Below are 12,843 nucleotides of genomic sequence, written 5' to 3'. Positions count from 1 at the left end.
CAAACTATCCGCCGTTGTCTTATAGCATGCGCACGGGACATAAGATCAAACTATCACATTAATAACCCTAGTCATACTCCACACAAGGCTGGAACTAGTGCGGCAGTTAACGGAAACTGCGGGACACTATGCTCTAGGCATAGGAGGCTTGATCAAGATATATCATAATTAGCTTGTTTTTGGACCCACTAGGGGCGAGAAAAAACTATCCATGGAAAAGTTTACAAAATGTGCCTTTGCATCGTCACCGCCGATCTTCTGCTAAAGACCTCATATACAACTCAGCTGCGATGGCAAGACCTGTTTCTATGTGGCTAGCCGCCAACTTAGAGGCTTCTAGAGCCGGGTTAACGTCTAAGTAAACAGCTTTTAGTAAGATGATATATTGTTAGGCTTATTTATTTCTCCGGGAAATACAAAAGACAAGTATACAAGTTGACACCAGTCCCAGCGGGAAAAGTGCTTCACTGGGAAGTTCACTATCAGAGACAAGCAATAGATCCACTTTTGTGTCTTTTCTTCCATAGTCAACATTCTCAATATTCAATAGGAGTTGGCGGGACTCCGTATATTGGGATGTCCAGCACTACTAAATGATATCTCTATATTTCAAGCCCTCCACTTGGGGAAAGATCCCGCGATCATAGTTTTCTGCAATTGTTTCCCAATCTTCATCACTGATTTCTTCGTAGGGGCGTGAGCCAACCAGAATCTCGAATTTAAGGCATCCGAGAGCAAATAAGTCTGTCTGAAACGTCTAAGGCAATTCTGGTGGACTTTCTATACCGGTCTTCCTCCGTGACGATTGAGGGCATATCATCGATGCCAGAGCCTGCAAAGTCGCAAAGCTTGATTGAGAGATTATCCGCAACAAGGAAATTGCGGGCACTAATATCTCCGTGTATAATAGAATGGCGATAAATTCTATTGCACAAATAGTGTTTCGTCTCCAAGTATCTTTTGTCTGACTATCTATATGAGAAAAATTCTTTCGAATATAATCGCGAAGGTGTCCATTCTGCATATATGGGAACCGAAGACCGGTCTCCGTGATATCAAGGCATTCGAGAATGTCCTTGTGTTTGGGAAGGTATTGGTAAATGTATTTCTCCCTTTCTATGCATGCAGAAGAGAATAACTCTTCCTCCTTCATAGATATGATGGTACTTTCGCTGCTTCTACTCAAGTCATGTCAAAGCGGACTTTTTAAAACTTCAGCATCATTGCAGGAGTCGCGACAAATGATACCGGAGGAACCAAACACGAGTATGGGTTGTCGAACACGCTCAGGGTAAAGAATTATTGGGTAGCTCATAATGTAGATGTGATCTGGTAGGATTTCGAGAAGGGCCACACAACACGTCCAGCCAGGGGTACCTGGCTATCCTTCAGGACATAGTTGAGGCCGACTTCTAAAAGGGGGTCCGCCACTTTTAGAATAGAATAATATTGTTCCAGAAGTAGCATGAGATCTATGTATTGTAGCAGCAGAGAACTTTTCCAATCCATTTCAAAGCGTTTCACTTCTTTATTACCCCTGCCACCTGCTTATTTCTGGTCTTGTGTTCTCCTGCTGGTTTCTTTAATGTTATGGGACTGACTTACAGGCAGCCCTATATCATGGGATGCTCTGCCCAGGGCATTGTTGCCAAGCCTTTACCCTACAAATATTTTGTACGACATATTATTCATAGGCTCTGACAGTAGATACCCTTGACAACTGTATACTTTAGTAAGCTTAAGGATCTGCAGTTCCCTGTCTTTTTTTAGTATAATCAACCTGGCTAAGATCTACTTCCTACACGGAGCCGGAGAGATCCACTATATGCTACTTTTGGCTTGGGGTGGTAGATCTATTAGTAAGAGAAAATATATGGAGATAATCAGACATGAAATTTCGCGGTGTCAGAAGAAAATTTATTTATTAGGAGTTTTGCATCAGGACCTTCGGCCAGATAATATACTATAGAACGCTGAGCTAGATCGGGTTTTAATTATTGATTTTTATTATTCAGAATTGGATACCTGACCAGTAAAAAAGCAAATAAGATTACACGAGCAGCTCTTGTGTAAGACAGAGAAACACAGGCAAAAACAGCTACATATAGGTTACAAAGCCAGTCTTATCAAAATTCCAGATATTATCTTTATATATACTGTGTTCTTGAATAGCTGCTTGAACAGTTTTATACCATGGTTTTATAACTCTTGGATCTACTTGCTTTACATGCTGATAGGTCATTTGTCTTATATATTATATATGTAGCTCAGGACAGCATTAATAAAGGAATAGGCTCAGTTAACTTTTAAGAGATACAGTAGGATCTTGTATTCATTTACAAAGTAAAATCTGTGCCATTTCACACAGAAACTCCAGTTAAACTAGAAATCCCTGTTTATCTATATCTAGGAGTCTTTTTATAAGGACTTCTTCAATATACATTAACTTATGGCCATTTTTGTGTTTTTCTGCATATGGTTTTATTCCTTGTAGTCGTCGATGAAAGGTAGGAACGCGGGTCACTGGGTGAGATCTATTGGGGTTCAGGGTGGCGAGGGAAGCTTCAGGTGAACAAAAGGGTGAATGGGGTGAAGACAAAGCGGCAACTGTACTAAATAAAAAGAAAAAACATACAACAGCCGGGATTCGCTGGTGGTCACCCACCCAACTACTAACCGGCCGGCGTGTGGCTTAAGTACGGCTGAGCGGACGGGAAGCCCTGTTCTCCACACCCTGTGGTCGTATGTGCTCATTTTTGTAAGTGATAGAATTAAGACGACAATTCTATCTGGATTTGTTCTTCAGAAAGGTTGTGATGCATGCGATATTTAAAAGGTAGGGGAATTCTTCTATCAGATACCCGGCTTGTTGATAATCACACATTTCTTTATTTTTACAAGCCATGTTAGATCTAGAAAATTTTAATTCTCCGTCTTTGATGCAGTATTGTAGCGGGCTGAAGCCCATTAGAATATTCAGGCCGTTGGCCCTCGTTTCCGTATTCGTCACTTGGTGTATTTCTGCCCCTCCTTCCTGCCATACCTCATTGTCTCACTGTTCGTTGATTCTTCTCCTCCTTTCTTTCTTCTTCAGCGTTTTCTTCTTGTTTGATAGCTATGATAGTTTATCGAACGTTGCAGGTCTTATCCCTTACAAGTATATATCTTGGCGGAATATATAAAATTACTGACACATACAGGAAACACTATTAAGGGAGAGTTAAAGCTCAGAAATTTTCAAGGTAGATGCAGCTAATAATCAAACAGATAGAAAATCACCAGGATTTCCAGTAGCTCTTAGACTATCCCCAGTTATATAGCCAAATTAATCAATAGCTATAAATAAGCTGCGCAGTCTCGCACTCTGAACTATTTTACCCGCTACCCATTGGCTCTATGTATATCCTATATCATACAGTAACGACGCAAAGCATTTTTTTCTTTAAGGGGCCTATTTTCAAGAACTCTGCTGGTTTTGTTCATATCCCTAGTTAAAGCCCCTCCTATCTAGATGGTGACTCCTGGTTTCTGTTGTTAGGCGCACCTTACAGCACCTGCGGGTGATATAGTAGCACGTGCGGGTCACGTGCTACCCGCTGCGGTAAAATCTCTACCGCACCCCAATGGCTTCAGAAACCAGTGATCAACCTCTGTGTATGGTAGTAGATCGTTCAATAGAAACCCAGTCCTCTGCTCCTGCCACCTGCGGCGCCGTAGCACGCTATTCCCCTACTACCTGCGGCTCTCTGAGCTGCAATTAACATCTGTCCCCTGATCCATGGGACGGAACTTTCGTATATGCCCCTTATCCCAGAACATTCAGTTGCCTACCCACATCATCCCTGTGTATTCCTTCCTTCGGCCAGATACCCGATGAAGATGTCTCCAAGCTAGTGTAATCAGATCAGGTACAGTTTGTCCTAGTGACAGTTTGGAATAGGGACTAAAGATATCTTTAACAGACACCTATTTAGATTTATTGCTTGATTAAGTGGAAAGTAACCTATAAAGAGCTAGTGTATCAGCAATATAAGAATATTTATTTAGCTTAACAACTATAAAGGACAGTTTCTTGACAGCAGCAGTCTATTGAGAAAGGGCGAGCAGCTTATACTTAACATTTTTATTAGCTATATAGCAGACGATACAATACCAGGCCCCAAGAGAATTGGATAATCAGAGATAAAAGAGATAATACTTAAGAATAGTCTAGATAGTTTCTAGAACTTAAAAGAGACACTCCTATTGATAGTGAATTTACTCTTATGATCTAGTATACAGTGTATAATTTTAACCTACATAGTTGGATTCTTTAATAGTACATAATCTAAATATTAATGGATAGATAGTATCAAGTAAAATAGTGTACTGGTAATAGAGTATATCTATAGAATCAGTAAACTATGTAAAAAAATACTAGTCTGTAATCTAGAACCAGCAATATATAAACACAGGAATGAAGGGAGACTAATATAGAAAATTTACAGGATTTTAAATTCTTCTGATTCGTGAATGGCTCAGCCTTACTATTTTGTTATTGTCCTTCTCCATGCATATAAATACATTTAGTAGCAGCCCCCACTACTGCCATGTATCTATATTGTAGCTGGCGTCCTTCGGTTCGACGTGAAATGTGTACAATTGGCATAATTAATTTGGACTCAAGTTAAGATAGAGATTTGTACACTGTTTCTAATCTCTATCTATTGGGGTTAATAACAAAGGTAGTGAAATAGTTTTGGCTGTAATGTTCCTGCAATCCAGGTTTGCCGTTGCAAGCTCCTTCATTCGCTATCGCTGCGGCGTGGAATTCCAGGACAGTCTGGTGACTTTGAAGAATTAAAAGCAATGTGGCATCCTCTCCCGTGAGTGTGTGCTTCGTCACCATGCTCAAAAATGTTGATAATCTCGTTGTCTATGTCTGGCCCATATCCTAGGATATGGGGTTCAGATCTTGATGGCGAAAGACGCCTCTCATAAACGAGACCTAGACTGAAGGGAGCTAGCGTGGCAGAATAGAACCTTTTGGACATCACAAGATTGCGGATGCCAATGGCAATGTGGCTCAAAGGTGGATTGTCTGAGGCCGTCTTTATAACCCCGTCTACCTCTCAATTAGAGCCCCGCGGGTGCCAACGTAGTTGGCTAGTTCCACTAAACTTGTAGCGTTGAGGAGTGCCATTGTAAGCCCCTCCAAGTCCGAGATAGAAGGGTCCAGCCGGTTATTCCGGACCATATTCCCATGTTCATCGATCCAGATAATTTTAATTAATCCAGATACAATAGCCTCTCGGTCTAACAGATAAAGACCAGCCTGGACCTTTAACTCCGCTAGAGCGAGGTCGAGCCAAACTTCCTCACCCTCAGCCTGTGTCACCTGGTACTCATCATTTTGCCCACTCTTGTACTGCATATAACTCCCGTCGCCATACATATCAATAATTTCATAAAATTCCGTGATCTCGGGGACTCGGATTAACACCAGTCGCCATGAGTCCTCGCTGCCATCGTCAAAATCGTAGCGTGTAGGATTGTCCAGGAACTTGTTCCCCGAGACGCCCAATCCGGGTATCCCAGATCTCCGTTTAAGCTCTTCGTATTTACTCGCGAGATCTGGGTCATAGCATGTCCGCAGCCAGACGGTCTGCAAGCCGGAGCAGCTGACCTGACTGATATTGCGCTCGTGCGCTCTCTGGTGTGTGGCCAGCACACGCCTGATCTCCTCTCTAATTCCAGCCGGAGAGACCTCGGTACGGCTCTGATACGGCTGGGAAGGGGCAGTCAGGCCTCTCGCTATCGTACTGTAGTGGTGAAAGGAAGAACATACCCAGCGTTCTGTTAGCGTCAGCTTTATAACCCCTATCTAGAAAAATTCGATTGGGGTTATCCTGCTCAACATTTCCAGAGATAATTTTAGACTTTGTATTTATATTTTGAAATGTTCTATAGTGAAGTAAATATTAGTAACGTATTAGTCCCATATAGAAAATACGCTTTATCATGTATGCACAAACAAATACATAAGAACATATTAAACCTCTACAATAGATAAAATAATAGTCATTCTAAGTAGCCCTCAATACTCTTTCTGGATCTTGGAGATAGAAGCTCTATATGGGACAGACAAGCTTTGCTCGGAACTATACTAGTGCACTGCGCTGTATGTATTCTTCTGCGGAAGTCCCAGGAATTCATCTCCAGTCCCAACTTTTCAACGGAACATTGCTCCGCCACAGATGGTGGGTTTTTAATCCTAGGGCTATTGCACTAGAATTACTGAGTAGATCCCCTTATCCATCGGCAGGCAGGATACATCATGATCCTCTCCAAGGTCCACAAAATGATAAGAACAAAAACCAAAGCAATCTGTACATTATTACGTTCCCACTGACACACAGTTTTCTCTTTCTGATGATAAAAAAGACACAGATGTAGACTGTCACCGGCAGAGCAAATGTGCCCACGAGGAATCTATTTATCCATAGTGAGCCTCATTCCTAAATAGTCCCTTGGGTCGTTCTCTTATACATCCGTAGAGTGTAGTTTAGATAATAAGCGACAAGCAATGCAGCTAAAAAGTTATGAGGCTCGCCGGATGGTGATTAAGGGAAGGATATATCGCAGTAAAAGAAAACTATACTTGATTCTCTATATCATCTGTCTAGGCTATGAAGCTTGTCCCTGTTGAGAGTGCCCCCCTTAGCAACAAAAACCCATCGGATGCCCTTCCTCAGGTGATGGACATTCCCGAGGTTGAATTGCTGGACCCTCGCAGTCTGAGTGAGGCTCAACATGCTTGTGTGGAGCTCGAAGTCCATACTATTTGTTTTTTATATTCTAGTCTAGCATATGTTAACTTAAGTGCTTTCTACGGGGCTTCTATATGAGGGTATTACTATTAGAAGAACTGCGCCTACTGGGCTCTATTTATGACCATTTTTGTCAATCTGATTTTCGCTATTGCTCGGAACAATAGACAAGTCTAAGTTGTCATCGGGGAGCCTCCGGATGATTCAGCCTCATTTTCTACAGAATACTTCTCTGGAACTGATCCTTATAACCAGATTACCCTGACCTTCACGACCATGAAGTCGACGGGTCGAATCTCTGGGTGAGGTCTTGGTTCCACGATCATGGGTCCTAGAAGTAACGATTGGGGGCGTCAGAATCCTGATCTCGTCCGTCCACCCAGTACTGACCATAGCTGGTTCCTGAACACGCGCTGGAGATTCGCTGACTCCCGCGTTCATATCGAGATAAGGTCGGCCACAAATCCTAATCCATTTCGAGGTCCTTAATTGACACTCAGTAGGCAGGCGGATAGACATACTAAACCACCATCCAAGAACTACCAACCAGCAAGGAACCTAGCTCTTGAGGCAAAGTTCGGGAGTGCATGGCGCTACAAGCAGCGAATAGAGCAGTGGCACGCACGAAGAAAAAGGCAATTTGCATGATTGAACAGCGAGTAGGACAGGGGCACACACTGCAAGAGATGTTTATGCAATTGAATGCCACAGGTAAGTCACTGGATCGCTTTCGCAAGGATGTAGGGAAGGGCATTGGTCTCTTTCAAAATGTTTAGCTACCTATCTATCTACCCAGATTCCAGAAGCCCATATAGAACTAGGTTAACAGAGCTAGATCCCTTGCTAGTTTGGGCCCAGCACGGAGATGTAGTGGCTTCCCTCAAACTGCTTGAGACTTGGAAGTAAGGCACACCTCAAATTTCCCGCCCAATTCTATCAAAATAAAGTTCAAATAAGGAGCATAAAGGCAAGCAACTTGCAAGCAATTGCGTCAAATCGCAGCATTTCACCATGTTCTCTGTGGACAGAAAAAGACGGAATTTCCTAAAATTTCTCGGAAGAGGAGCGCCGGCTCCGTAGTTTTTATAGTTACGGATGAGCTAGACTCGTTTTCAACCTTACGGTCAGCTCACCTGCGAGCACCTAAACATAGAAGAGAAATGTGGCCTTGCCGCCTTGTATCGCAGTCCGACTATACCACTTTAGGAAGGAGGGACTATATTGGCAGGCGGTAGATGTTGGTGGCCTTCCTGGACACGAGGCATAGAGCCAGCCTTATGACTGGCTGACACCTTCCACTCACTTCAATCTCCCTCAACTACAGACGCTCTTTCCCTATCTACGTCTATGATGAGGATCTTGAGTTCCCACTCATCCTGCCATTTTCACTTGTAGTTTCTTCACTTATCGGTCAGTGAACTTCCTTCAATATACACACTGTATCCTGGCTAGTTAGCTCTGATTCTTTCAATTTACTTCACTGTGAGCTCTGAAATTCAGGCCCGAAAGGCGGTCCTGGGGGTGTCAGACAGTTTACTTTTGGCTTTAAATATCTATCTCGTTCCGTTGACCAGCATCTCTGATCTTCATCTCCTCGTTCGGTTTTCTGATCTATTCAATCTGCTCTAAAATGGACCCGCCAAGGTCTCCGATAGAGGTGATCCTAATCTCTCCTCGGCGGAGATCTCCAGAGGGCCCCTCCCGGCACCAGAAGCGGGAAGCCACTTCATCTGTTGAATCCTCACTTTCCAAGAACTTGCTTGTTGTCTCTCCGACCTCTGCTCAACCTCAGCCCCTTCTGATCCCTCCGTGCATCTTTCCCAGCAATGTGACTGATCTTTTCACAGGAGACAAAGCGACCATAGACAGCCTAGAGCAACGACGTCCTCTTCAAGGTCCGGAGCACGGCCACCCCGGTGCTGGCCTTCAACTTCCATTGACATATCAGGTTACTCTACTATTTCCTTAAAAGGTCATGTTACCATTTGATTTACGCCGAACTCCCTCGAAGTTCCTCAAGACTGAAAATTTCAAGCTCCTCCTCAAAGTTTTTCCGGGAACTCAGAGAGTCGACTTCGATGACCGAGTCCTAGTATTCCATTTAGATCAACTACCGGCAAAGCCATGGCCGAAAAAAATTGCTGGTGTGCCGTGCTATCTCACAGAAGACCTAAATGATCAGGGGCCAATCATCCCTATCCGCCATCGAAGTCGCTCGAGAATTAAAGTCTCTGAAAACCTGGATCTTAGGGACAATGAGGCAGCCGTCAGCCTGGTTTTTGACTTGGTCCGTGATTTCTTCGCAAGAACTGATATCTCCATCACCGAAATACAGTTTTGGGGTCATATTATTATCATCATCCTAGAAAGCAAAGCCGATAAGGACGAAATCCTGAGGGCAGTTCCCCGGTCCGTTGCCCAGTGTAACTGTTTCTATCTTTTCGAGTCGGAGATGGCTAGGCCCCGCAAGCTGTCCGCGCTACGGCTTAAGCAACCTTCCCCCCCGGAAGCTGATGATTCCAGCTACGATATCATTAGGCCAGGGGTAATGCTCAGCTCGGGTAAGCATCCGGAAGAGGGATGGGAGATTCTCACTTCCTCTGGTGTCCTCGTGAGAGACCATCGTGGCTTTGAGTACATGACAGTCGCGGCTCATGGATTTCCGGGACCTCCATTTGATGGAAAAGTCCATCATCCTCATTCCTTTAACAAAACACTTAGCGAAACAATTATTGAACTCTCCCACACAGACATCGCGTTGGTCCAACTAGTTAAAGGTGTGGAGTTTGTTAATGAGCTATTCAAAAACAGCCTTATGCCAGTACCACCTTTCAAGCTGACAGGCTTTGTTCGAGCAGCCGAAACAAGAATTGGTGACAATATCTTCATTGACAGTCCATTCTCAGGCTTTGTCGAAGGGACCCGCGGGTCCCACTCCCTACTACGAGTACCAAGTGATGATCCTCTTGAGCCGGAGCAGATATGGATCAGATGCCAATGGGATTATATGGGTCAAAACTCAAACCAGGTCATAGGCGATGGTGTCTGTGGCTCTGTAATTTGGAATGAAAATCACAAAGCTCTCGGATTTTTCCGATACGCTCCCACATCAGGGGTATTTCTTGATTGGTGCTTGAGTATTGCTGCTGATCATCTTATTGACAAGAGTTACACTATAGTCTAACCTTTTCCTTTGCGTTATTCCCAGATGCGCGAGACACCTCAGCATTTTCCCCAATTTGTCCCGTATTGTTCTCAGCTAACTTGCTACGCGTAACTATGTACTGACCTAAAGCAAGGTGGTGGCTGGAAGTGGTTCTCTTGTTGCTTCTGAGCTGTTTCACTCATTTCTATTCATTTCCCCTACTATTCTAACTTCTACCAGCTACTTGGAGCGGTGATGTATCTGTCTTCATAGCGCACGCACAGCGATACCAAGCCGACTGGGGACTTTCGCTGAATAGACAGACTAAACTGCTACTAGTAATACGCTGTCACCCAAGACTACGGAGTATAGGTAGTAATTGGGAGGTCCGTTGTGTGGTTTTTACTATAACACTGCTACTTCATGTTTGCAGGATAGAAAGAAGAACCTTTGTACTCAGTTGTAGAGCTTAGATCGGATATCGTCCCGTAAGAGTAGAGGTAATAAGGCGGTTCGGACGAAATGCTCCTCGTCTGGCTCGCCGTATTATCTAGAGAGGCAGAAGGCTGAAGGTGATGATGGATACAGAACTATTTGTAGGGTTCTGGCTACAGATCCCATAAACATATTGCAACACCCGGAAATTCTGCATGTTTTAGTCTACAAATTGATTCTATAGATTCCCCATATCAATACTTAGTATACCAGCCACGTGCCTTGTAGACAACCTGAGTTCTGCGAGACATAAAGCAAATGATACGATCTAGAGTGCTTTGATCTAGTAGTTTCCAAGCAGCTTGAATACACTGCTTAAAGTGCTCTAATTCAATCTGTGAGTCTCCTGAAAGAGCTCTGGAATAAAGCTACCAAAAAGAAAAACGGGATGGAAAATGGGGTACCAAGAATGGGATGTCCCGTGCCCCATCCCATCCCATTCCTGGCATCATATCCCGTCCTAAAGGTTAGCCTAGGTAAAGATTAGAGGATTCAGGACATATTAGGTGAAATAACTGAAAATAAGATAGCAGGCGTCAAGGTGAAGGAAGGGTGCTAAACCCAACGAATCAAAAAAGCATGAAAGCATATTGCTTAAAAAACATACAACAGCCGGGATTCGCTGGTGGTCACCCACCCAACTACTAACCGGCCGGCGTGTGGCTTAAGTACGGCTGAGCGGACGGGAAGCCCTGTTTTCCACACCCTATGGTCGTATGTGAAAATCCTTCGTACCTATTTCATTTATGTCGTAATATACTAATCTATTCATGACGTAGGAGTAAGATAAACAGGTATCGTTATTCCAATGTTCTGCTCGTCGATAAATCCTTGGTAATCTACCACCCAGTCAAACATGGCAGAACGGCAGATCGTTCTGCATAGTACTGTAGTTGGGGGTTCGGATTGGTTGCAAAGGGAGGAAACCGTGGTACGCGTCTTATATCGTCCAAGTATCCGACCGAATAAAAGAGATGTAGTAGCGCACATTCCTGGTTTGACATTATTACTGGCATGTGTCGCCAATATCTTATTATTGTAGGATGAAATGAAACCCTTCTCGGCGTAGCTAGCGGCTGGCAGTCAGTACCCCATTTCATTACAGCTGGGCTCCCATCCCATCTGTCTCTACAAAATACTCCTCTAGTCTCGTCATTAATCGAGGTAAAATCGCATACTTGTAAAGTTTAATTAGCTAGGTATCATCGAATTTATCTTTGCGCTGGAGGAGCTTGCGACTGCTCCTATTCGGAGTCTCAAGGCCCATACATAGCTCACGGATCGGTGTTCTCAATCCCATTCAGATACTTGGATCGTCTTCGAGATCAAAACTAGATTAACCAAATATAATACAAATTAATAGTTCTGATACACACAGCTTGTACACTTGGAGAAGTGTATGAAATATGAAGGGCTACCACTATTAGAAAGCATTACTACCGTGCCTGATCTTAACTGTATATTGATAGGGTCAGGGTTTACATAGGTACCAGCGATGCTTGGCCTTGACGCAATGATTCATTTTCGGCATATTCAATCAACCCTTTAAACCGGCTGTTCTTACAAATAGAGCTCAGTTTATGCCATAGCTAAGGCCCAATAGTGTGGGAGATACAACTACATCGCACATGTAAAGTCAGAGTTGGGGAATACTATGTGTAAACACTGTTCGATCAATGCGGTTGTCTATTGGCATATGATATAGCTACGGTCAGAACCTTGTTCTATACGAAAGTATGAAGGACCGCGAGGATTCCCTGTCTGTTAATGTATATAACGCTGGGAACTCAAAAGCCGATCAAGGTGGGGTCTCGGTAGATGAGATTCCCTTCACCTTATTTGGGTTGACTACTTGATCTGCCTTAGGAATTGATTGATACAAGTAGCCTCCATCTTGTAGGATCCAATATAGATCCTTTACATTGCCATCTAGGACACCCTTGACTCTCTGAACACCATCCATCCCTTCCAATTCCGGGTGCAAGCGAAACACAACATGCAGCTGTAATCTTGCAGACTCGATATTCTCTTCTGTTCGTGAACAGTGCATCCTGACGGACCTCTCATGGATGTCCTTGATGCGAAAGGCCGATTGGAAAAATAGCCCTTTCCCAAAGTCATGCAGCAAGATTGAAACTTTAGCAGGCAAGTTTTGCGATCTCTTTCTTTTTGACTGCATTCTCAAGAATCAAGCGGTCCTCGCTAAAGCTCTCCCCTCCCGTCATACCATCATTGTTCCATCCAGGGGTATCGTCTATAAACCAAGGATGATGTATAATTGCAGAAAGCGGATAATGAGGGCGATTAGAGCTCAATGCTTAGTGACGTCTGTTCAATGGGGCTAGGAGAATGGTCATACGAAACTTATAAGTGTGATGTAACACAGGAAGAGTG

General features: G+C 43.7%; 3 protein-coding genes across 3 annotated transcripts; 1 reads left to right on the top strand and 2 right to left on the bottom strand.

The window, feature by feature from the left end:
- Nucleotides 1–394: 394 nt before the first annotated feature.
- BDW43DRAFT_317731 (uncharacterized protein) lies at nt 395–1,315 on the bottom strand (the record flags this gene model as incomplete). Its single annotated transcript, XM_032048575.1, has 5 exons — nt 395–586; nt 623–757; nt 804–895; nt 934–1,178; nt 1,263–1,315. 5 exons carry the CDS (start codon nt 1,313–1,315, stop codon nt 395–397), a joined length of 717 nt encoding a protein of 238 aa, XP_031906453.1.
- A 3,789-nt stretch (nt 1,316–5,104) lies between these two features.
- Nucleotides 5,105–6,064, bottom strand: BDW43DRAFT_296001 (uncharacterized protein; the record flags this gene model as incomplete). Its single annotated transcript, XM_032044149.1, has 2 exons — nt 5,105–5,767; nt 6,044–6,064. 2 exons carry the CDS (start codon nt 6,062–6,064, stop codon nt 5,105–5,107), a joined length of 684 nt encoding a protein of 227 aa, XP_031906452.1.
- Nucleotides 6,065–8,138: 2,074 nt separating this feature from the next.
- BDW43DRAFT_8965 (uncharacterized protein) lies at nt 8,139–10,247 on the top strand. The gene has a single exon (XM_032050668.1). It carries the CDS (start codon nt 8,785–8,787, stop codon nt 9,991–9,993), a length of 1,209 nt encoding a protein of 402 aa, XP_031906451.1. The 5' UTR covers nt 8,139–8,784; the 3' UTR covers nt 9,994–10,247.
- The last annotated feature ends 2,596 nt before the right edge of the window (nt 10,248–12,843 follow it).

Source organism: Aspergillus alliaceus, assembly GCF_009176365.1.
Source record: "Aspergillus alliaceus strain CBS 536.65 unplaced genomic scaffold BDW43scaffold_1, whole genome shotgun sequence".
Classification (NCBI taxonomy): Eukaryota; Fungi; Ascomycota; class Eurotiomycetes; order Eurotiales; family Aspergillaceae; genus Aspergillus; species Aspergillus alliaceus.
This window is presented reverse-complemented; position numbering and strand designations above follow the sequence as displayed.